General features: G+C 42.1%; 3 protein-coding genes across 7 annotated transcripts in view; all 3 read right to left on the reverse strand.

The window, feature by feature from the left end:
* Window positions 1-26,303, reverse strand: part of GPAT3 (glycerol-3-phosphate acyltransferase 3) — a 69,369-nt gene that overhangs the window by 19,911 nt on the left and 23,155 nt on the right. For 3 of the 5 annotated variants that reach the window (XM_061145618.1, XM_061145621.1, XM_061145619.1), the window contains exons 4-6: window positions 10,457-10,727; window positions 2,013-2,087; window positions 958-1,047 (exon numbers count right to left, since the gene is read on the reverse strand). In XM_061145618.1, coding sequence (XP_061001601.1) covers window positions 958-1,047; window positions 2,013-2,087; window positions 10,457-10,727 — 436 coding nt within the window. The remainder of the gene's footprint in view (window positions 1-957; window positions 1,048-2,012; window positions 2,088-10,456; window positions 10,728-26,303) is intronic. The other 2 variants (XM_061145622.1, XM_061145623.1) reach the window with 1 other exon arrangement.
* On the reverse strand, window positions 4,930-5,880 carry LOC133058734 (F-box only protein 34-like). Its single transcript, XM_061145624.1, has one exon. It carries the CDS (start codon window positions 5,878-5,880, stop codon window positions 4,930-4,932), a length of 951 nt encoding a protein of 316 aa, XP_061001607.1.
* On the reverse strand, window positions 6,181-7,071 carry LOC133058735 (F-box only protein 34-like). The gene has a single exon (XM_061145625.1). It carries the CDS (start codon window positions 7,069-7,071, stop codon window positions 6,181-6,183), a length of 891 nt encoding a protein of 296 aa, XP_061001608.1.

The following is a 26,303-nucleotide window of genomic DNA, read 5'->3' on the forward strand; positions in this document are numbered from 1 at the left end:
AATGTACAACAAGGGGAATATAGCCAACATTTTGTAATAACTGTAAGTAGAAAGTAACCTTTAAAAGATAAAATCTTTTTTAATTTAAAAAAAAGATCTAGTCAGTAGAAAAAAGATGTTTGTCCTAGAATTTTTAAACTAATGATATTAAGTATAAAAAAACTGAATTTACAGAAAAGCAATTCAAAAACAATCAAAACAAACTTCAGGTGGTTAATGACTTCATTTACCACCTTTCTCCCCCCTGATGAAGGCGTGAGGGAAGCAAAAAGCTAGGTTCTATTTTCAGCTCAGTGCTGGGATTTTAGAAGCTGGCAAGGCTGAGACTAAAAACCAGCCTCAGAATTCCAAGTCTAGCCCTCTTTCCACCATTCTACAGCCCTATCACCTTCACCATTTTTAAAAAAATTTTAATTAACCCCATTCCAAACCTGACTCTGACATTTACTAGGCACGTGACCCTAGACAACCAATCCTGGAACTTCCACTTCTTCACCTGTAAAACGGTATACTAGCACCTTCTCTCAGAGACGACCTAGGAGAAAGAATCACAGGCCAGGCCTGCACACCATAAATGCCCAATTATTAGGTGTCATGACATGTTTATGGTCATGCTCCTTCTGCAAATGGATTGCTTCTTTGGGTGGGGGGTGCTCACTGTGCTGGGTCTTTGTTGCAGCACTAGGGCTTCTCTAGCTGTGGTGTGCGGGCTTGGTTGCCCTGTAGGATGTGAGATCTTAGTTCAGAGACTGAAGCCACGCCCATGCATTAGAAGGTGGATTCTTAACCACTGGACCACCAGGGAAGTCCCTGGATTGCTTCTCAAAGTGTTCAGGTGCATTGTTATGTCTGTGACGCTCCGGAAGGACTCTTACTTCCCTTGTTTTCCCCCACCCACTCCTGTCAATCACACTGACCTGACCTGAGAAAGCAGCTATGAAAGCGGTACACACTCACCTGTTATGATAGCGAATGGATCCGGAGAGGGCACGGACACAGATGCGGCAGCAAGTCAGGTGGACCACTTCACTCAGCAGGTTTTTGAGGCTAAAGGAGACAAAACGTTTTATTGTACAGCTCTGGGCTCTCCTATGAAACAACACAATCAAAGCTCCAGGGTGTTCCTTCCCAGCAACATACTATGTTCTGAAATATGAGCACAGTTCAATTCTCAAGGTCCCACTGAGGCTGCTGCTGCTGCTGCTAAGTCGCTTCAGTCGTGTCCGACTCTGTGCGACCCCACAGACGGCAGCCCACCAGGCTCCCCCGTCCCTGGGATTGTCCAGGCAAGAACACTGGAGTGGGTTGCCATTTCCTTCTCCAATGCATGGAAGTGAAAAGGGAAAGTGAAGTCGCTCAGTCGTGTCAGACTCAGTGACCCCATGGACTGCAGCCCACCAGGCTCCTCTGTCCATGGGATTTTCCAGGCAAGAGTACTGGAGTGGGTTGCCATTGCCTTCTCTGCCCACTGAGGCATTTAGGACAAAACTCTACTGGAAAATGGTTCCCATCATGACAAATCCTTGACCAAGATAAGCTGAGGCATCTGTGGTCTTGGCCTCACAAGCTTGACGATCCTACAAGAGTCTCTTGTGTTCCTTGAATCGCTCAGTCCATTTCCTCCCTCCTCCTCTTCATTTTCTCTTTTGTAAGAGCAACTTCAGTCAATTTAAATGAAAGCATGATGGAAAATCACTTAAGAGACTCTGAAGATGAAATGAGCAGCATTTTAATACATGTGCTAAGGCCATAAATTTGAGGCAGTACACGGGAATCACACAAATATTCTCTTTGTGGACACAGCTAAGAAAAGGAACAATCCAGGACTTCCCTGGTGGTCCAGCGGTTAAGACACCACACTTTCAAGGCAGGGGCACAGGTTCAATCCCTGGTCAGGGAACTAAGACCCCCCATGCCACACAGCATGGCCAGAAAACTTTTCTTAAAAAAATTTAAAAAGAAAGTAAAGGGACAATCCTATTAAATGGCTGGGAGGAAAAAAAATATTTCACCTGCTTCTTGGCAGCTGTCCAACCAGGGTGGTTCCTATAACAAACAAACTGATCCCAATGAAAGCCAAGGTAAGCCTGAAAGAGAAAAGAAAAGGTAATGCAAAAGCTAGTTGAACAGCAGGGGGAAAAGAGAAGGAACATAAAATTCATGAATAACAAAACCACAAGTAACCTGTGGAGCATCCACGCTACAGAATATGATGCATTCAAAGAATCACGCAAACCTATAGATTCTGACACAGAAGAACGGTTCTTGGTATATTTTGAGAGAAAAAAAGCAGCATAACTTTCAAAATACTGTGCAGGGTTTGACACCATTTTCAAAATAACAGCAAGTGCATAACCAGCTTACAGATGTATAGAGCAGACCTGGAAAACTGCCACATTCAGTCTATGCAATTATCAAAGGGTTAATCTGGCTAGTGAAGAGAATAAAATCTTGCTCTTCTGCTTTTCCGAAGTATTTTTTAATTAAAAAATATATATTCATATTTAAATTTTAAATGTTTTTATTAGCGTATAATTGTTTTACAATGTTCTGTTCATTTCTGCTCTATAACAAAGTGAATCAGCTCTAAGTATACATGTATCCCCCCTTCCTCTTGAGCCTTCCTCCCACCTCTCGAGGTCATCACAAAGCACTGAGCTGAGTTCCCTGTTCTTCCCACTAGTATCTAGTTTACACATGGTGTACATATGTCACTCATTAACTTCTTGTACAATATATAAAGCTTCCCTGGTGGCTCAGATGGTAAAGAATCTGCCTGCAATGCAGGAGGCCCAGGTTCAATCCCTGAGTCAGGAAGATCCCCTCGAGAAGGGAATGGCAACCCACTCCAGTATTATTGCCTGGACAATCCCGGTGGACAGAGGAGCCTGGTGGGCTACAGTCCAGGGGTGGTGGAGAGTCGGACAGGACTGAGTGACTAACACTTTCACTTTTTTTCCTTTCACATAATGTAGAAAGGAGACGTTTGGGGTTGAAAGTAGTTATTCTGGTGTGGCCTGATGTGGCCTGGTGAGGCTATAAAAGAAAATACCTTGCAAAGTTCTAAAAATAACTTGTTTTCCTGTATTTTCTAAGTTCAGTTCAGTCGCTCAGTGTTATCCAACTCTTTGCGACCCTATGGACCACAGCACGCCAGGCCTCCCTGTCCATCACCAACTTGTGGAGTTTACTCAAACTCATGTCCATTGAGTCGGTGATGCCATCCAACCATCTCATCCTCTGTTGTCCCCTTCTCCTCCTGCCTTCAATCTTTCCCAGCATCAGGGTAAATTTTAATCATGGGGACAAAAGGGAAAAATTCCAATTTTCCTCAAAGAAATTTAAAATGTATAGCAAATGGCAAGGAAGTTTTAGCTAAAGGTTCCTTCATAATAAAAACAGCACATTATATTTTTCCATGTAAATTTAACTGCTGTACCCTCGTGAAGTTCTAAATAGCTCAGAAGTTAGTAAACAGAGTGGCAGACAGGACCTCTCATCTCAACAGACACTTCCTAATTTTTAAAAAGTGCTTTTAATATCTGGGCCAATCGCTTCAATAAGAAAATAGTTGTTTTTAGAAATGTAAATAGAATTACTCAAAAAGAAAAAGCTGAGATTTTAAATCTTTCAAGATAAATAGGGCTTCCTTATAAATTCTTTGTTAAGGTTTTAAACCTTGCTAAAGTCTTGGTTTAATACCTTTTAAGACTGCAGTTTGAAGGTCTGTTTCATTTTCTTTGGACACCATATTTTCAAGTCAGCCACTAATGCAATAACTAAAGGACTGCTTAATCTCATCCATCAGTTATACAAGTTTTATTTTTTTTTTTTCCACTTAAGATGCATGTTTTTATTGAAGTTAAAAAAAATTTGTAACCAGACAGAAAGAATAAAATAGACAAAAATGTTATAATCTGACTATATAATATTCTCTCATTCTTGGTGAATCACTAAAATATAACAAAGGATTGTTCTCTATGCTAATTTTTAAGGTTGTCCAGTTAAACCATTATTTGGTATCCTTTCAACAGGTTAACCTCTTAACTATTTAGAGTTTCTTCTCAGAAACATTCATATATTATACAGAAAACATTCATAGTTTATTTGGGAAACATTCATATTTTACACAGGATGTACAAATTTGAGATGAGACCCCCCCCAACCCCAAAAAAACCAAAACAACCCACACGATTGTAGCTGCAACGCTATCCTAGCTGCATTGTGGTGATTATGTTCAGTCAGCATCCACTATTTACAACTGAATTTTAATTGTGTTATTTACAGAGGGGCCAAAGCACTTATCTAAAGCAAAGGCGCGCGGGTTGAATGTGCACTTTCATAGCCCTAGGAAAACATAACCATTATATACACTGTAAACACCACAGGCCATGAAATCTGTCTCCACTCACAAACATCAACCTCACAGATCAAGCATACAAGGTCTAAGTAAGGTGCCTGACTTTTCCTTTGTAAGCATACTTTTCATCCAAGAGTACTGCTATTCCTTTCATAGGACACTATTCACTTATTTCAAATATGGGGCCAGTGCTCAAAACATTCCCGGAACCCCTTTTCGGGGATTGCCTGCATAGTCTGTGATGAACTCTGCTGAATGTTCTTGATGGTGGCAAGTCTTCGTCCTCAAGGATTTGATTTGGGAAAACAGGCACAGTTATTCACAGACAGGTGAATCAAACGGTGGGATACAACCCTGAATCAAACGTGAGGCACCACTATAAAATGATGAGACCAGTTTTCTTATACAGATCATAAATTCAGAGATTTAAGATGCCTGAGCAATGGCGGTCCTGATGGAGTAGCAGAGATTCTCCTGGAGTGATGACTGAGAGGCAACACTCACTGAAATGGTGTATCTAGGTGGTGTTTGCAGTTTCTGAAATTGGTCTGTTGCCTCGCACATACACTTCAGTACTCCTCCTCAGCTTCAGTCCCTTTTGCTTTCTTATGGATTGCCCGATTAAAGCTGTGGCAGGCAGGGACCCAGTGATTGTCATGGAGCCCCAGCTTACAGCCAGGGAAGCCCTTCTGAGACCGGTGGCAACACATCCAGTAGCCCGGGCCGTAGGGCAGCGCCTGGCAGTAGGGCTTGGGGTGCCACCGGCACAGAGACACATCCCCTCTCACGTACTTCTTCTTGCACTGCTTGCATGGGTCCTCTCTGTAGCGTGGATCCCGCACCCAGCGAGAGTCTGCCGGCCTGATATTGTAATATTCAATGATAAACTTGAAACAGCAGCAGGTACACTTAAGAGCCACTAAACTCTTAGTAGGAAGTAACCTGAAGATTTTCACCATGATGTGGTGGGGCAGAAAAGCCATATACTGCTGAGGCTCTAAAAGCTGTTGGATCTTAAACCTGGTCTCCAGAAAGTCATGTGACACCTGCTTCTTCCAGCTGGATGCCTCGAGCACTGGTAATGTACTTTCCACAGGAGACGCCAGCGGGACAAATGCATCAGCTGAGGCGCTTTTCTCCTCAGGTGCACTGTCACCTTCAGCAACCTCTTCAAGCTGACTGGCCTCGGAAGACTCTTCTGTTGTGGCTTCATTTGACTGGGAATGGCCTGACTGGTGCTGACCAGATGGCAAAAAAAACAACATCCCTGGAAGTGGGTCTTCACAAGACTCCGATCTGGAAGGCTGGTCTTTCTCCACCTTGGACACAGTGATACTAATGCACAAAGATTCTTTTTTGCGCTGATCAGGATTTTGGTTAGCAAGTGGCACAAGCTCTTCACTAATGCCATCAACAGCATCTGTGGGCAATTCAATGGCTTGGGGACAGGTGCGAGGAGGAAAAGGTGGGCCAACAAGTTCCTCTGTCATTTCCACATCATGCCTGTTGCTGCTTTTCATGGCAGTCTGCTGATCTGGCTCTAATTCTGCACTGTCCGTGTGCAAACTCAGGCCTGCCGGCAACGAGGGACAGCCTCGAGGCGCACCGTCCCAGGCCTGGTCCCCCTGAGGAGAACAACGGTCAGCTCTTAAGGGGCTGCAGCCCACAGATACAGACCCCACAGTTTTCACCTGAGTGTCAGGAACCTCCAAGGCGCCTTTCTCTGCTTTGCTTTCCTCAGCCTGGGTGCCATTCACAAGCAGCACGCGGCCCACATTGCGGCGAAAGCTGTTATTCCTCGAGAGGCTCCCGGGCTCCCGCTAGCTCTGCCGCTTCAGGCACTCGGACTCCAGCCTGGCTACCATGTCGAGGACACGGACGGGCTCGCCCTGTGGTTCACCAACCTCAGGATTTCTCCTTTCTGCAGGTTCTTCACATGCTCCTGGGGCGGACAAAGGCTCGGGGGCTGGAGGTCCACCTCTGGATTGCCCGGAAAACCGCACCACAGCAGGTGAGTGAGTGCAGTTTTTCGCACAACTGGCTAGCAGAGCGCTGGCTCTTTGCTCAAGGAAGGCCACCATCTGTATGACCGACAGAGGCCTCCCGGCATACATGCCGTCCCCGCCGTCACTCACGTAATGCACAGAACAGTGCTCGATGCCACATGCAAAAGGCTCAGGCTGGTAGCATCTGCTGTTGACCTCCTTCATCCTTTCTAACTGTATCTTGGCTTTTTTAAGATCCCCTGATTTTTTCCTTCTTTTAGTAGCTCTCCCATCAATATCCCAGGAGCTTTTTATTTTCATAGATCCTATTCTATTACTGCACTGGTGGGCTGCAAAGAATGCTATCTTTTCCTTGGTATTTCCCGGTTTCACAACAGCCCAGATATCGAGTGGCCCTTCCCCTTCTTCACCCTGGTGGATTGTTGCAGATGGTACATTCTTCTTGGTTTTAACATTCAAGCTGCTCTCTTCAGGACTCTTCCCACTCATGCTGCACAGAACATTTGGAGAAAGGATTCCAAAAGGCTTTCGAGATGATGCTTTACCAAGAGAAGCTGAAGGAAAGACACTTGATTTCATACAGCTAGCTTTGCATTCTTCATCGCTGATAGCCCGTTGGTGGCTCATAGGAGTTCTCAGAGTTTGCGTGCCGATTTCCAGAGGTTGCCCTTTCTTCTGGAATTTCCAGTATGGCTTAAGGTGCATAACAGAGGTTGTGCATGTTGGGGTCTTTGAGCCAGCTGCTCCTTCTTTCTCCCCGATCTCTGCATGTCCACCTATCCCCTTGAGGTCCTCATGTCACCACAAACTTCATATTCCTCAGTGTTTTTGTAGTTCACAGCCTGCAACCACTGTGCTTTCTCAAAAGACTGACAGCCAGGCCTTCACTTCCAGGCAGTGATTAGAAGAGACGTCTCTTTTTGCCCAGTGATTAGTCTGCGCTCCTGCCCCGGCCGGGGCCTGGCCCGGGGCTGCACACCCCTATACAGCCGCGGCGGCGGGAGGCCTGGCTCGCTCCGCACCGCTGAGACAGACCGAGCGCCCAGCGCGGCGCGGCGGAGCCCCCTTTACAAGTTTTAAAATATTGCCATCTTGCATAATGAATCATTTGCTCCTACACATTAAATCAGAAGAGGTCATATATTTTAACATGCTTCACAGCTGGGTTCAAAACTATTGAACATTTTAATTTGCTAAATTAACGGAAAATTCTGTTTTCCAGTGTCAGTGAGCCAACATGAGAGTTCTCACAGATGACACAAGGTTTCTGGCACAATCTGTTTTGCTAAAGAACTTTAGTGAGATAAAATTCACATGTCATACAATTCACCTACTTTAAAGTGGCAATTCAGTGGTTTTTGGCACATTCACAGAGTTATACCACCATCAACGCAATCAATTTTAGCACCATCTGTGTTTTAAATGCTCACTTTGTAGAAACTACTTTTTTTTTTTAAATTGGAGTATAATTGCTTTACAATGATGCATTGGTCTCTGCTATACAACAATGTGAATCAGCTCTAAGTATCCATATATCCTCTCTTGAGCCTCTCCCAGCCCCCCGCCCCCATCCCACCCCTCTAGGTCATCACAGAGCAGCAAGCTGAGCTCCCTGGGCTACGAGCAGCTTCCCACTAGCTTTCCATTTTATAAACTATGTCAATGTTGCTCTCAATTTGTCCCACTCTCTCCTTCCCCCAATGCCCACAAGTTGTTCAAACTGCTTCTTCTAAAAAGTACTTACAAAGTAATTCTTTCACATGAAGAGTAGGTACTAAGAGGAGGAGCTTCAATTCTGCCATTTTCTTCTTTTCTTGGGTGCTTACGTTACTGGATTATCCTAAATCTGTGGTTTATTTGCAAGAATCTTTTATGTCATGTACCTATTTTATGAGTGTAAATTTAAACCAGGTAACAGAATCATATCACTATTTGGTGGGCACCTCCAGCAAGTGGAAGCTAACCAACAGAGGAGAGCATCTCAAGCACCCTGGACTGTAAAATCCTCACTCTTTCTTCAGGTTGCCTTGGATACAGTGTCTGACCGATGGAGCAAGTGACGATGTAAGAGCTCGTCTATGTATTATTCAACTTTACTGAAATTTCATTTCTTTATAAAAATAAAATAATATCAATGGAAGGTGCTAATTATAAACAGACTAGAAACTTCCAATAAATAAAAGTTGAACTATTTTTTTTTTGGTTGTGCTGGGTCTTCTTTGATGCGCGGGTTTACCATAGTTGTGGTACACGGGCTCCTCACTGCAGTAGCTTCTCTTCTTGCGGAACATGGGCTCCAGGGTGCATGTAGGTAGGCTTTTGCTGTTGCCGCATATGGGCTAAGCAGATGCAGGTCCCCGGCTCTAGAGCACAGGCTCAATAGCTGTGGCTCAAGGGCTTAGTTTCCCCGAAGCATGTGGGATCCTCCTGGCTCAGGGATCGAACCTGTGTCTCCTGCACAAGCAGGTGGATTCTTCACCACTGAGCCACCAGGGAAACTCAAAGCAGAACCATTTCCTTTTTACCCACCAAAGGACAATCTTCTGTGTCCCCAGAGAACATGAACCCCACTCTGGGAACACTGAATTAATGTTCAAGCAAGTATGTCCGAATTTCACTCTGTTATCACAGCTGAAATGATTCCCCAAAGATACCCCCACCATCTAATTTTTTTTCTCTCCCCTCCTCTCCCTCCTACCCCCACCATCTAGACACTGGCAACAAGAGGGCAAGAAAAGAGAAACAGCTTGGTAGAGATGTGCCTTTGCCTACACTTAAGCAACCTCTTTCCTTGTAATAAATCTGAGTGAGGCAAGGATAGGCCACCCTAGGGGTGGTCAAGACATTTCAACTCACGTGCCAATTGTAGTTGGCTGGTAGCAACTCCCTGGAAAGCCCCATTGAGAGTACACCAAGGCCACACCCAGGGGAATGAAGCAAGACCACCAACGACCATGTCATGCCTGGCAGCCACGTTTCCACCTGCCACCGTCATTCTAAAGAGACCTCAGCCACTTGCTCCCGCCGCCCGGCTTGTCTTGCTTCATCACTTTTTCTACTTACACTCCACACTGTGGCTGCAGTAAACTGGGCTTTGAGGCTAACTCCTCAAGAGGAGGCACCCTCACTTAGAACAAAGGGGACCTAACTGGGCGACTTTTAATACAAAAGAGAGAGATCATAACGGAACGAGGTGGAACAAATTCACCCTCCCATATATCTCTCTCCTGTGTGGTAACCACTCTCGGGAATTTTTTCTCTCCTGTGCAGTTATGAGCTGCTACAGACCAGTGAAGAGAGGCAGTCACAGTTTGGATGACACTCTGGTGGACATGAAACTGTACATACTTTCCCTTCTTTTTTCTAACTTCCCTTTTCTATCCGTCCCCAGGCCTTCCCGGGTGGCTCAGTGGTAAAGAATCCACCTGCTAATGCAGGAGACATGGGTTCGATCCCTGGGTCGGGAAGATCCCCTGGAGGAGGAAATGACAACCTACTCCGGTAATCTTGCCTGGGAAATCCCAGGGACAGAGAAGCCTGGCAGGCTACAGTCCACGGGATCGCAAAGAGTCAGACACTACTTTGCGACTCAACAACAATGAAAATCCATCCTCAAATTATCTATGACTAAGAAAGCAACATGGATCCAGATGGATATATACTGGATTCTGAATACATACTTTCATTTGGGGAAGATACAAGAGAAGAGATAATATGTCTTTGTAGAGGTCACATTCAATGATGTTTTCTACTAATAAACGGGAAGGGGTGGGATTACTGCCATTAATACCCTCATGTGATCACTACATACATAATTTAAAAAGAAAGCTGGGGGAGTTCCCTGGTGGTCCAGCAGTTAAGACTTCGCCTTCCCATGCATGGTGTGCAGGTTCAATCCCTGGTCAGGAAGCTAATATCCCACATGCCCCATGGCAAGGAAAAAAAAAAAAAAAGCCCATAAAGTAGAAGCAATAACGTGACAAACTCCATAAAGACTTTAAAATGGTACACCTCAAAAAAAAATCTTAAGTACATAAAATGAAAGCTGCTCCAGTTGTACCATCATCAAGTTACTGGCGTGGAGACGTACCTCAGAGGCAGCAGAACACAGTAGCGCACAATGACGCCCAGCACCCACACCATGGTGAGCCGCGGACTGATGTACTGGAAATTTACATTGGTCCTTGTGAGGAGATTCCATGACACTAGCTCCTCTGAGGAGAACCTCTGGGTCACTTCGTCTTCCACAATGGCTTCCAACCCCTTCTTGGAGAAATAAAACACGTCAGACAGCTCAAAGTCCCTTCCTCGCAGACCAGACAGCCCTTTTTCCATGGGTGACTCATCTCTTTGGATAATACCTTAAAAGAAAGCATCAGGATATGAGAAAATGCCATAGGACATAAGAACAACTGATCAAAGAGACTACTTTATGCAGAAGACAAATACATCTAATGGGTAACATGAAGCAGATTTCAGAAATAAAAGACGAGCAACTGCAGTGAGAAAAGGGGTAAAATCACTGAGTCTGCATGAAATGGCTTCTATCCGATGATTTCAATTCATTACAGAGGAATCTCGTCCTCAGTAATAACTCTCTTGCTTGCATTCATCCCTATGTATCATCAGCAAAAGAACTCACAGAAACAAACTCTCTCCCAAGTATAGACCTAGATCATGTAGAAACAAAGGTTTATATTTTCCCCTATAAAGCCAGAAAAGTAAAAAGCTATAAAGCCAGAAAGTAAGCAAAATGGCAAAAGGTATTTTTCACAAATAGCAAAAGGTTGATGTTTTTAATTTGTAAAAATTATTTAATAAGAAAAACACAGGCTCCTGAAAAAAAAAATAAGCAAACTTTATGAACTGAATTCACAGAAACAACATAAATAGTTAATAAATATTCAATGCCTTTTTTAGTCATCAAAGAAATGTGAATCAGACACAGTGGCCTTTTCACATGATCAAATCAACAGCATGTTTGTTTAATGATAAAATTCAAAGAAGGAAATGACACAGGTCTTCTCATACTCAATTTGTACGAGTTTGGAACTGTATTATTTTCAGTAAATCATGCGAGAGAGGCACTGATGTCAGTCTGTCCTACGCTTGTGCTGTTTAACTCTGAATGCTTGGTTTCAGGCAGTCAGTTAAGGAGCAATCTTGTCAAAATCTGTTTGGCATAAAGAGACTAAAAGTAGTTTTGCTGATGATTATAATTCCAATTCTAGGAAACTGTCATAAGAAAATAATCAGAAATGCAGGCAAGAGTGTTTACTGTAGCATTTTCCATTATAATCGATCCAGACAACACAATATAGTACATCCATTAAAAGAAAAAAACTATAATGTTAAGTGAAAAAGTCAGGATCTAAAACTCTGGTTCACTCAATTCTATGAAATATATATACAGTAAAAATGTCAAGAAGAAAAAAATTAAGAGGTTACTCTCAGCTGTTAGGTTTTCCTCTTTATACTGTTTATTGTACTTTATTGTATTTAAAGAAAATAATTCAAAGACTTTTCAAAGTAGCATAAGTTTGTTAAATTGAAAAACGACTAATACCATCCAGTTCTAACCACATAATAAAAATAATAAATGAGAAGATCTTCAAAGAATAAAAGTAGCTGCATACACAGTGACATGGCTATCCATCTGTCCCTATGGGGCATATCACAAACAAATTCACGTCCAACTTTAATTAGAAAAGTCAAGAATTAAGATGTTAAATTCCCTGAAAGAAGATTGCCTCTGATTTCCTCACTTTTCCATTTCCTAGGAAATCAGTGAGGACAGTGGAGGGAACTATGTTATCTACCTGCTGGAGAACTTGGACGTGCATCTAAAGAACAAGCTATAATATACCATTTTCTTTTTTTTTTAAGAACTGCAGCATAATGGAGTAGAAAATAAAGAGGATGTGAAGTCCAAAGTCAGGTTCTTTTAGGACAACCACCAGGCAGCTCTATGTCCAGGTATAACTGGTAAGTCACCTAACTTGGTGTCCTTCTTTATAAAATGGTGATGGAGAGCGATTGGGAAAGTGTTTAGAATCCTTACACTTACTTACTAAACCTTACTCAAGTTTTCTGATTTTACTTTTGGGATCTGTGGTGGTTTTTCTTTCATTTTTGCCTAAAGCAAAGCTAACACCTAACCACCTTAAGAATGAGAGCACTAAAGTAAGTTCTTGAATGATCATTAGATTATCTTCTTCAGTTGTGCAGTCCCAGTAGTTTAATTTTGCTTCATCTCTTCAAAGGGTTTCAGAGAATGAACCAGCATTCTACTGAATTACCCTTGCGTTCCGTAGGTACTGCAGTACCACTCAGGGCAGGTGACTCTATCCAATGTGGCCAATATTTAGCAGTACAAGAGTTTCATTATTTACCAATGTACAGTTTGTTTGTCTTTTAAGTCTAGAGGGGAGAGATGAACAGTTACTTGGGAAATCGCTGGATGAAACACACTGGAGTCAGGAATGTGTGTGTGCCTAGTCGCTCAGTCATTTCTGACTCTTTGCTACCCCACGGACTGTAGCCCACCAGGCTTCTCTGTCCATGGGGATTCTCCAGGCAAGAATGCTGGAGCAGATTGCTTTTTCCTTCTCCAGGGGATCTTCCAGATCCAGGGATCGAACCCAGGTCTCCACACTGCAGGCGGATTCTTGACTATCTGAGCCACCAGCCCTTCTAAAAATAAGCTTTTTCAGAGGACTTCCCAGGTGGTAGTGGTAAAGAATTCGCCTTCCAACGCAGGAGACACAGGTTTGATACCTGGGCCAGGACGATCTCACTGACAAGGAGCAACTAAGTCCTTGTTACACAACTATTCAGCCTGTGCTCTAGAGCCCTGGAGCTGCAACTACTGAACCCACGCGCAAACCACCAAAGCCTGCGTGCCCTAGAGGCTGTATTCCTCAGGAGAAGCCCACACACTGCATCTGGAGTGTAGCCCCCGCTCCTGCAACCAGGGAAAAGACTGCGCAGCAACGAAGAGCCAGCACAGCCAAAATGAAATAAGCAAATAAATAATTTTTAAAATTAACTAAACATATACAGACTTAGATAATTTGCAAACATCAGAAGAAACAGATAATTCAGTGGAATACATGAAAGGCGATATTTTTAGAGTTTGCTTAATGCAAAACAATGAAGAAGAACTAAAGTTCCTCTTTAGAACTAAAGAGCCTCTTGATGAAAGTGAAAGAGAGTGAAAGAGTTGGCTTAAAGCTCAACATTCAGAAAACTAAGATCATGGCATCCGGTCTCATCACTCCATGGCAAATAGATGGGGAAACAGTGGAAATAGCGGCTGACTGTCTTTTTTTGGGCTCAAAAATCACTGCAGATGGTGACTGCAGCCATGAAATTAAGACACTTACTCCTTGGATTGAAAGTTATGACCAACCTAGACAGCATATTAAAAAGCAGAGACATTACTTTGTCAACAAAGTTTCATCTAGTCAAGGGTATGGTTTTTCCAGTAGTCATGTATGGATGTGAGAGTTGGACTATAAAGAAAGCTGAGCTCAGAATAATTGATGCTTTTGAATGTGGTGTTGGAGAAGACTCTTGAGAGTCCCTTGGACTGCAAGGAGATCCAACCAGTCCATCCTAAAGGAAATCAGTCCTGGGTGTTCATTGGAAGGACTGATGTTAAAGCTGAAACTCCAATATTTTGGCCACCTGATGCGAAGAGCTGACTCATTTGAAAAGACCCTGATGTTGGGAAAGATTGAAGGCAGGAGGAAAAGGGGATGACAGAGGATGAGATGGTTGGATAGCATCACCAACTCAATGGACATGAGTTTGGGTAAACTCTGGGAGTTGGTGATGGACAGGGAGGCCTGGCATGCTGCAGTTCATGGGGTCGCAAAGAGTCAGACACGACTGAGTGACTGAATTGAACTGAACTGACTAATGAAAAACAATAGATACTATATTATTTAAGAATACATACATGTATGGGGGGGCTTCCCTGGTGTCTAAGTTGGTAAAGAATCTGCCTGAAATGTGGGAGACCTGGGTATGATCCCTGGGTTGGGAAGATCCCCTGGAGAAGGGAATGGCTACTCACTCCAGTATTCTGGCCTGGAGAATTCCTTGGGGTCACAAAGAGTCAGACACGACTGAGCGACTTTCACTTCACTTCACTTCACTTCACATGTACAGGGGAAGTATGAAAATATGCATAAAAATAATAAACATCAAATCAGAGTAGTAGTTTCAGGGGTTGGCAGGGCAATATAAATACATATCAAACTAGCACACATGTTTCAATACTGGGTTTTTATTGTCATTAAGGAAACCTCGCTATTGTTAATAAATTAATTCTTTCTGATCCTTCAGAGTGACCCACAATTCTTAAATCGGTAAAACCCTGATTCTAGGAGCTATTTCCTTTTGTTTCACAAGCTAACTTCAAAAAAGGAAAGCCACAAACATTTGAACTTTGTCCTTACACTAAATGCTTCAGCCAACCCAACAAGGTTCATGCTTGGGATGAAGATAAAATTAGAACAACTATCTCCATCTAATGCAAGAGATGAATTGCACAAGCTTCCCGTGCCCCCTGCCTTTAGCAAGTCATTGGTACATAGATAATACCAGCTATGAAAGGCCTGTTAAAAAAAATGGAGGCTTAAGTTAAAACCATCTCAAATATAATTAACTCTAAATTAGCTGAGTGAACCCTTGGAATAACTGCCCATTTATTAAGTCATGCTCGTTTTTCCATCTTGCAGCTATTAAGTATGTTTTCTGGGTCAGCGATTACTACAGAAAATCAGGGTCCCACTACACACCAGAAGTGGATATAAACTGCTTATGTATAGAAACTGATCCTTAACCTACCAATGGGCTGTATTCCAAACGTCAGAAGCTCGGAGTTTAAAACACTCTCTCATGGAAACTTTGTGTGAATTAGTCTGTTTGAGCTGGAATCCTACACAAGCAAAGTATACTTAACTCAAAATATACGTGATCACAGATCATGCAGTACCAGTACCATGAAACTGGTACTTGGAGTACTTTGGCCTCCAATACTTTGGCCACCTGATACGAAGAACTGACTCATTGAAAAAGACTCTGATGCTGGGAAAGACTGAAGGCAGGAGGAGAAGGGGACGACAGAGGATGAGATGGTTGGATGGCATCACAGACTCAATGGACATGAGTTTGAGCAAGCTCCAGGAGTTGGTGATGGACAGGGAAGCCTGACGTGCTGCAGTCCATGGGGTCACAAAGAGATGGACACAACTGAGCGATTGAACTGAACTGAACCATGAAATAGAAATTTCCTTTAGCACTATTTCCACAGGAAATTTAAAAATTAAATCTAGTTTGGAATTAATAAAAACAAAAAATTCCTCATCCTGTAGGGACTTAGAGAGGGCAACAGGAGGACTTTCTGGGGCAGAGGTAATGTTCCGTTTCTTGATCTAGATGAAAGGTTCATGGATACATTTACTCTGAGAAATACATCAAGCTGTACAGTTAGAATTCTGCACCCTTGTCTGCGTATAGTATGCTTCAATTTTTTTAAAAAAAGTCATACTTGAGACCTGCTGTACAGTATGGCCTATCGTTAACAATACTGTATCGTACACTTTAAATTTTGTAAATAAGGTAGATCTTATGTTAAGTGTTTTCACAACTATGGGTAAAAAGGAATCGGAGGAGACAGTATCTGTTAATCCTCTGTTTTCATGATTTATCTATTACAGGATTAAGTAAATACTACTTCCCTTTAAAAAAAGTTTACTGTGTAAGTGTGTGTGTGTGTGTGTGTGTGTGTGTATTCAGTCGTTCAGCCATGTCTGACTCTTTGCAAGCCTACAGCCCACCAGGCTCCTCTATCTATGGGATTTTCCTGGCAACAATACTGGAGTGAGTTGCCACTCCCTTCTCCAGGGGATCTTCCTGACCCAGGTAGCAAACCCACATCTCCTGAATTGCAGGCAGGTTTTTACCACTGAGCTACTGGGGAAGCCCTTTATTCTATAGCCCCTCTACCCAATTATTAAGCAATTGGGCAGGAAGGAGTCTATCTGTCTCAGTACCAAATCCTGGTAATAAGGTTGTTTTCCTGCTATGAGGAGCTCCTCTGAAGGGCTCTGGTCTCGGCAAGGAAACCAGCCCTATATTCTTCCCTCCCCTGCCCCAATATCCTTTCTGATCCATAAATGCAATCTGCTTGATTAAAGAGACCAAGGTAAAGTAGCTGTAAAAATTAACTGCATGCCATTGGGTTTGGGGAGTGGGGTGGGTGGGAGCTGCTGGGATTAAAGAGCAGAACTATTCAGTGCCAAGCTCCAGAGAGATAAGACCCATGTTTAGTCACTTAGGCGCAGTTCAAGCTCCTGATGCAATGCTAGCAGGCCAAGGCCAAGCGTTCCCGAAGACCACTGAGCTCTGTCCTCGTGCTTCTCCAGTTCATTCATCATCACAGATATTAATTAACACGCTAACCAGTTCACCAACTATGAAGTCACACAACTGCACAGGTTTCTAGTCCACTTTTTGTCACCATTTTTCAAAGTAACTTACCTGTAATATGACAAGGCTAAGCTTGAGGCATACCATGTGCAAAAAATTTCCTGGGCCATTAGTCAAAATACAATTTCCAGCACATAATTTAGGCGATTTGACTGTGCTTTTTCACAGCAAATTCTTTGTGTTTCTGACGACAACTGCTTTCCTTCTTAAGTACCTTTTAAAATCCAGTTTACTGTTATCAACTTAGTTAAGTATAATAATGGTACCTGGATTATGTTTTTTAAAAGTCAAGTTTTTGAGGTGCATGCATACTAAGGTACTTAGAGGTAAAATGACATAGTATCTAGATTAGTTTTAAAATACTTCTACAAAAAAAGATAAAATACTTAAGGTGAGAATATGGTGTTTTTGATTGTTTATCTGTATTCTCTGATTTTCTACATTGCTTACATACTGCACTTCTCATTAAACTTTTAATGAAAAAAAACCTTCCAAAAAGGAAAAACTGAACAAAAAAAGATAGATGAAACAAATCCTTATTGAATTTGGGTGATGGGTATAATGGGATTAATTATACTATTCTCTTTACTTTTTAAAAATGAATACTAGATATATATTTTTTTAATGTATCTAAAAACTCATTTGAAAAGTCAATTTAGCTGGGAATCTATTTCCTCATCTAAATCAAAAGCACTCATTCATTTGTTCATTCAGTCATTAGAGAGTGCCAGGCCAGGAACTAAAATACACAGAAAGGCCACGGAAAAAAAAATTGAACTAAATCAGTAGTTCTCAAGCTTGGCTGCACATTAGACTATCTCTGGTATCTATAAAAATACAGATGTGAGTGTGTGCTCCGTCACTTCAGTCCTGTCCAACTCCCTGTGACCTATGGACTGTAGCCTACCAGGCTCCTCTGTCCATGGGATTCTCCAGGCAAGAATACTGGAGTGGGCTGCCATACCATCCTCCAGAAAAATACAGACACCAGGGTCCAATCCCAAATCTAATAAACTAATCATGGGGACTTCGTTGGCGGTCCAGTGGTTAAGACTCCACGCTTCCAACAAAGCGGGCACAGGTTTGATCCCTGGTCAGGGAACTAGGACCCTGCCATATGGTGAGGCCAAAAAACTAAACAAAATAACTACACTTTTAAAAATAAATAGGAATAGAGGAAAATTACAAGGAAAGACATCAAAATACTAGGTCTTTTCTGAGTAACAGGATTTCATGTGGGTGATTTTTTAAATTTTCTTATTTATACATCTGCCATGTCTACTTTTTCAATTAAGCATATGTATCATTTTACATAGGCTTCCCAGGTGGCTCAGTGGTAAAGAACCTGCCTGACAACACAGGTTCAATCTCTGAGTAGAGAAGATCCCCTAGAAGAGGAAATGGCAATCCACTCCAATATTCTTGCTTAGAGAATCCCATGGATCCTGGCAGGCTACAGCCCATGGCATCACAGAGTCAGACACAACTGAGCAATTGAGCACACACATCATTTTACATAGTGAGAGAAAAGTACTTAAAATGCTGTTTTTAACAAAATGCTGTTTTTAAAAAAACCAAAATGAGATATGTACTACTACTTACCCTCCACAATGGCTATAATTTAAAAAGCCCAAAATATCAAGCACTGAAGAGGTTATGGAACTCAGACCCAGCTCAGAGAGCGCACAACCATCTTGGAATACCACTTAGCAGTTTTCAACAGTTAAAACACACTTGCTTACCCTGTGACCCGGCAATCCTGCTACAAGGCGTGTACAAGAAAAACAAGTAAATAGGTTCACAGCAATGGTCATAGCAGCTTTATTCCTAATGGCTAAAAAGTGTAAAATACTCAAATATCAACCAACACAATAGTAGGTAAGCAAATTAATATGTATTTGTATGTAAAGAAATGTGTGCGTGCAAAGTCACTTCAGTCATGTCTGACTCTGTGAACCTATGGACTGCAGCCTGCCAGGCTCCTGTGTCCATGGGATTCTCCAGGCAAGAATACTGGAGTGGGTTACTGTGCCCTCCTCCAGGGGATCTTCCCGACTCAGGGATGCAGCCAGCATCCCTTAAGTCTCCTGCATTGGCAAGTGGGTTCTTTACCACGAGTGCCATGTGGGAAGCCCCATATAAAGAAACAGTCCACAGCAATTAATAAAAACCTTCTGATTCATGCCACAACAAGGAGAAATTGCATAAACATTATGCTGGGTGAAAAAAGTGATACAAAAGAGCCCAAACTGTATGATTCCATTTTTGTGAATTTCAATAAATGGGAAAAACTAAATGATGATGACAGAAATCATGAGAGGTTACAGCAGGGACTGAGGGATGAGTGATGTCTCCTACAGGGAGGCCTGCGAGAACCTTGAGATGATGAATACGATCTTTAGTTGAATCTGGGGGGTAGTCACATTGGTCTACAAACATGTAAAAATTCACCTTGTTGAACAGCTGATATTTGTACAGTTTAATGTATGCTAATTATGCCTCAGGGTTGTTTTTTTTTCTTTAAAGTCTTCACAGGGACTTCTCTGGTAGTCCAGCAGTTAAGACTCCATGCTCCCAACTCAGGGGACACGGGTTCAATCCCTGGTCAAGGAATTAAGATCCCACATGCTGCACGGTACATGGTGTGGCCAAAAAAAAAAAGTCTCCACAGCTTTCAGCTTTTAGTCTCTCAATTAGAGGCTCTAGCCAATCACACCTACACTTCCCATGGATATTTTTGTCTTCTCTGCTGAACTAAAAGACAGGTGACATTTATTGAATGCTTCCTGATGCCAGACTGTGTGCTAAACCCTTGACACACACACTGACGGAATCCCCATAATCCTGGGAGGTACTGTCTATTATCCCCATTTTGCAGATGAGGAAATTAAGACTCAGAGTGATTAACTTGCCCAGGGCCATGGGGAGAAAGAGGAATAGAACCAGGATTTAAAAACCAAGCCTGTGACTCTGAAACCAAATGTTCCCTCATATCTTAAGTTTCCAAATTCCATGTTACACTGTCCAACACTTGATCTTTCACAAACCTCAAAGATATTAATTAAGATCTTCCCCCATTAACTCCACATCAGCCTAGTTTTTCCTTGCTAAACAGAAGACCTACTCCAGTAGCAGTTCTTCCTAATATCTCTCCTACCTCTGAAGGAAGAAATGGAACATCGATATGGGAAAATCTATAAGCGGCCTCCATCTGCCATTAATCTGGACACGCACTTGTCACTAACTGACCTAGGCTCAATCATATTTCCCAGGAAGCCAGAACTCAAGTCACTGTTTTGTTGTCGCTTTTTTTTAACAGGGGCAGGAATCTTTACAGACTGGAGCACATCTGTTTAGGTCTTCCCACTACAAGCCCAACAGAGAACAGCCCCCCGGGCAGTGGTCTGTTTAATACTCCCTTGGTTTGTAGTTCAGCCAGACTCAAGTTCTCTCTGAGGAGGCTGTTCTGTCCAGTTTATGACTCAGCACACAGATGTCCTGCCTGTATCTTTCCTCTTCAAGCCCTCTCTGAGGCAGAGGCAGCTGCCCCATGTATCTTGCAGATCAGTCAAGGTTTAGAAAGGATAATCATCCCTGATGTTTACTGCTGTCGCTAAGGTGTATTCTAAAATTGTCTATGTCTGTTATATTAACAGAGGTATAGTAACCTGTACAGTCACCCTGCCAAGTTTTGTAGAAAACAGCCTCTATCTCTTTTGGTCCCAATAAATAACCTGCTACATCTTCAGCCATGATTGCACATTGAATTCAAGGTCTCTGAGCCAAAGACAGACGGACCGTGCCGTTAACGAGGTTAAGCCTCAGTTTCCTCACCTGCACAGACCTTTCCAAGCTCCCACATCTAATTTTGAGTATTATTTTTCTTAAAGACAGTCTCCAAACTGTCTAAGCATCAGGCCCCCACAAAATCTGGAATGGCCCCCACCTCTGAATCACATTATTATTTTGTTGCTACAAGTGACAGATCTATGTTAACACACTCACTCTACAACCTAAAAGGGTTGTGTATGCCCAGTCGCTTCAGCCATGTCCGACTCTGCGATCCCATAGACTGTAGCCTGCCAGGCTCCTCTGTCTATGGGATTTTCCTGGCAAGAAAACTGGAATAGGTTGCCATGTCCTCCCCCAGGGGGTCTTCCCAACCCAGAGATCGAACCCACATCTCCTGCATTACAGGCAGAATTTTTGCCCCTGAGCCACCAGGAAGCCCCCTAAAATGGTTTAGAAGAACTACTTAGGATTGAGAGAACCATATTATTACCAATAAGTATTAGAACACTGAGATGTCATACACATTAACATCTTTCTCTTATTTTCACCTATTATTGATATTTTAGCTAACTGATGGTCAAATTAGCAATGTACTTGTAAGAGGAGTTGCCATTTGCTCAGTCATTTGGGTGTTGTTTTAAGGTCTGAAGTTTCTGTCTTCTTGGAAATGGAGAAATTGGTAAAGATAAAAAGCAAAAATGTGAAAACAATGCAAACTAAAAACAAAATCACTACCTAGAAGTTTCACAAGTGTCCCTGCTTTAGAACTAGATTCATGTGTACCATAAAATAGAACCATAAAAAGAAAAGGAATTTCCTGGTGGTCCAGTGGTTAGGACTTGGCACTTTCACAGCCAAGCACCTGGGTTCAATCCCTGGTGGGGGATCTAAGATTCCACACAGATCCTTCAAGCTGCACGGCCAAAAAAATGGGGTTGGACAAAGTCAGAATAATCATGAAGCAATCATTATCGTATACATGACATGTGCTAAAAATAAATGCTGACTTCGCACTTCTTCTGGTTTCCTAAGTGCTACTCTATCATGATGGCCTAGTTTTTTAAAAAGCATCAGAGTTATGAAATTAGGTTCCTCTGGTAACCTTTCCCCAGTTGGCACATTTAAGAGTTACATTCAACTTTTTTTTTTCTTTTTTACATAAAAAGGGTAAAGTTTACTTTAAACACCTATATATCCATCAGTTAATCCAAGCAAGAGAAATAAGGACAGGGGAGAAAGTCACATATAAGTATGAAATAAGAATTTACAAAGATGAAATCAGAAACTGGAGAAGCCTACACGTCGAAACAAGAAGGCTGGTACCACAACTACGGCAGCCCCTGTGTGATGCTACAGAGAAAGCCCACACGCTCAAACTACCGCGCAACTGCCCGCATCTCACAGCCAGCAAAGTGATGCGCAAAACTCCCCAAGCCAGGCTGCAGCAATACGTGAACCGCGAACTTCCAGATGTCCAAGCTGGTTTTAGAAAAGGCAGAGGAACCAGAGATCAAATTGCCAACATCCACAGAATCATCGAGAAAGCAGGAGAGTTCCAGAAAAACATCTATTTCTGCTTTACTGACTATGCCAAAGCCTTCGACTGTGTGGATCACAATAAACTGTGGAAAATTCTGAAAGAGATGGACATACCAGACCACCTGACCTGCCTCTTGAGAAACTTGTATGCACGTCAGGAAGCAACTGTTAGCACTGGACATGGAACAACAGACTGGTTCCAAATAGGAAAAGGAGTACATCAAGGCTGTATATTGTCACCCTGCTTATTTAACTCATATGCAGAGTACATCATGAGAAACGCTGGGCTGGAGGAAGCACAAGCTGGAATCAAGATTGCCAGGAGAAATATCGATAACCTCAGATATGCAGATGACACCACCCTTACGGCAGAAAGTCAAGAAGAACTAAAGAGCCTCTTGATGAAAGTGAAAGAGGAGAGTGAAAAAGTTGGCTTAAAGCTCAACATTCAGAAAACTAAGATCATGGCATCTGGTCCCATCACTTCATGGCAAATAGATGGGGAAACAGTGGAAACAGCGGCTGACTTTAATTTTCTGGGCTTCAAAATCACTGCAGATGGTGATTGCAGCCATGAAATGAAAAGACACTTACTCCTTGGAAGGAAAGTTATGGCCAACCTAGACAGCATATTAAAAGGCAGAGACATTACTTTGCCAACAAGGGTCCATCTAGTCAAGACTATGGTTTTTCCAGTATTCATGTATGGATGTGAGAGTTGGACTATAAAGAAAGCTGAGCGCTGAAGAATTGATGCTTTTGAACTGTGGTGTTGGAGAAGACTCTTGAGAGTCCCTTGGACTGCAAGGAGATCCAACCAGTCCATCCTAAAGGAGATCAGTCCTGGGTGTTCATTGGAAGGACTGATGTTAAAGCTGAAACTCCAATATTTTGGCCACCTGATGCGAAGAGCTGACTCATTTGAAAAGACCCTGATGCTGGGAAAGATTGAGGGCAGGAGGAGAAGGGGACGACAGAGGATGAGATGGTTGAATGGCATCACCGACTCGATGGACATGGGTTTGGGTGGACTTCGGGAGTTGGTGATGGACAGGGAGGCCTGGTGTGCTGTAATTCATGGGGTCGCAAAGAGTCGGACACGACTGAGCGACTGAACTGAACTGAACTGACACACAGCAATGAAAACCCAACACAACCAAAAAAGAGAGAAAAAAGAAATAATATAAACAGAAAGTATAAAAGGAATAAGAAACAGCTTTGCACAAAGTCCTGCCAAATTAATAAAAAGCTGAGCAAAAGTTTGGCTTTCTAACTTAAAAAAAAAAAAGTACTAATTCTGACACCAAGAGATGAATGCTCTAAAGAGAGCCATTTGCACAAATGAAACAATGTGGGAGTAAAGAAACCTTATCAGTCCCTGACCCAAACTGTTTTTACAAGGAATTCTATCAAACCTTTAAATCTGAGAAGAAAGGGAGACAAGGGGAAAGAAGGGAAGGAGGGGAAACAAGTAAGCTGGTAGGTAATACATTAACCTCAAGTATAAGGATCAATTGCAAAAAGTCCTAACTCCAATTTTGGCAGACAGTTTCTAGCACCATAGCATGGTCAAGCAATGTTTAGCCCATAAACTCAAAGATGAACATAGATGCAAAAATCCTTAACAAAATTCTAGCAAACAGAATCCAACAACATATTAAAAAAATCATATACCATGACCAAGTGGGCTTTATCCCAGGAATGCAAGGATTCTTTAATATCCGCAAATCAATCAATGTAATACACCACATTAACAAATTGAAAGATAAAAACCATATGATTCTCTCAATAGATGCAGAGAAAGCCTTTGACAAAATTCAACACTCATTTATGATTAAAACTCTCCAAAAAGCAGGAATAGAAGGAACATACCTCAACATAATAAAAGCTATATATGACAAACCCACAGCAAGCATCACCCTCAATGGTGAAAAATTGAAAGCATTTCCCCTGAAATCAGGAACAAGACAAGGGTGCCCACTCTCACCACTACTATTCAACATAGTGTTGGAAGTTCTGGCCACAGCAATCAGAGCAGAAAAAGAAGTAAAAGGAATCCAGATAGGAAAAGAAGAAGTAAAACTCTCACTGTTTGCAGATGACATGATCCTCTACATAGAAAACCCTAAAGACTCTACCAGAAAATTACTAGAGCTAATCAATGAATATAGTAAAGTTGCAGGATATAAAATTAACACACAGAAATCCCTTGCATTCCTATATACTAACAATGAAAAAACAGAAAGAGAAATTAAGGAAACAATACCATTCACCATTGCAACAAAAAGAATAAAATACTTAGGAGTATATCTACCTAAAGAAACAAAGGACCTATACATAGAAAACTATAAAACACTGATGAAAGAAATCAAAGAGGACACAAACAGATGGAGAAACATACCGTGTTCATGGATTGGAAGAATTAACATTGTCAAAATGGCTATTCTACCCAAAGCAGTCTATAGATTCAATGCAATCCCTATCAAGCTACCAACGGTATTTTTCACAGAACTAGACCAAAGAATTTCACAATTTGTATGGAAATACAAAAAACCTCGAATAGCCAAAGTAATCTTGAGAAAGAAGAATGGAACTGGAGGAATCAACCTGCCTGACTTCAGACTCTACTACAAAGCCACAGTCATCAAGACAGTATGGTACTGGCACAAAGACAGAAATATAGATCAATGGAACAGAATAGAAAGCCCAGAGATAAACCCACGAACCTATGGACACCTTATCTTTGACAAAGGAGGCAAGGATATACAATGGAAAAAAGACAACCTCTTTAACAAGTGGTGCTGGGAAAACTGGTCAACCACTTGTAAAAGAATGAAACTAGAACACTTTCTAACACCATACACAAAAATAAACTCAAAATGGATTAAAGATCTAAATGTAAGACCAGAAACTATAAAACTCCTAGAGGAGAACATAGGCAAAACACTCTCCGACATAAATCACAGCAAGATCCTCTATGACCCACCTCCCAGAATATTGGAAATAAAAGCAAAACTAAACAAATGGGACCTAATGAAACTTAAAAGCTTTTGCACTACAAAGGAAACTATAAGTAAGGTGAAAAGACAGCCCTCAGATTGGGAGAAAATAATAGCAAATGAAGAAACAGACAAAGGATTAATCTCAAAAATATACAAGCAACTCCTGCAGCTCAATTCCAGAAAAACAAATGACCCAATCAAAAAATGGGCCAAAGAACTAAACAGACATTTCTCCAAAGAAGACATACAGATGGCTAACAAACACATGAAAAGATGCTCAACATCACTCATTATTAGAGAAATGCAAATCAAAACCACAATGAGGTACCATTACACACCAGTCAGGATGGCTGCTATCCAAAAGTCTACAAGCAATAAATGCTGGAGAGGGTGTGGAGAAAAGGGAACCCTCTTACACTGTTGGTGGGAATGCAAACTAGTACAGCCGCTATGGAAAACAGTGTGGAGATTTCTTAAAAAACTGGAAATAGAACTGCCATATGACCCAGCAATCCCACTTCTGGGCATACACACTGAGGAAACCAGATCTGAAAGAGACACGTGCACCCCAATGTTCATCGCAGCACTGTTTATAATAGCCAGGACATGGAAGCAACCTAGATGCCCATCAGCAGATGAATGGATAAGGAAGCTGTGGTACATATACACCATGGAATATTACTCAGCCATTAAAAAGAATTCATTTGAACCAGTCCTAATGAGATGGATGAAGCTGGAGCCCATTATACAGAGTGAAGTAAGCCAGAAAGATAAAGAACATTACAGCATACTAACACATATATATGGAATTTAGAAAGGTGATAACAATAACCCTATATGCAAAACAGAAAAAGAGACACAGAAATACAGAACAGACTTTTGAACTTTGTGGGAGAATGTGAGGGTGGGATATTTCAAAAGAACAGCATGTATGCTATCTATGGTGAAACAGATCACCAGCCCAGGTGGGATGCATGAGACAAGTGCTCTGGCCTGGTGCACTGGGAAGACCCAGAGGAATCGGGTGGAGAGGGAGGTGGGAGGGGGGATCGGGATTGGGAATACATGTAAATCCATGGCTGATTCATATCAATGTATGACAAA

Source organism: Dama dama, chromosome 6 (genome assembly GCF_033118175.1).
Source record: "Dama dama isolate Ldn47 chromosome 6, ASM3311817v1, whole genome shotgun sequence".
In the NCBI taxonomy this organism is placed as follows: domain Eukaryota; kingdom Metazoa; phylum Chordata; class Mammalia; order Artiodactyla; family Cervidae; genus Dama; species Dama dama.

Bases quoted from the DNA above. Each gene is read 5' to 3' on its own strand.
- LOC133058734 (XM_061145624.1), bottom strand. From the start codon at position 5,880: ATGAAAAGCAGCAACAGGCATGATGTGGAAATGACAGAGGAACTTGTT.
- LOC133058735 (XM_061145625.1), bottom strand. From the start codon at position 7,071: ATGCACCTTAAGCCATACTGGAAATTCCAGAAGAAAGGGCAACCTCTG.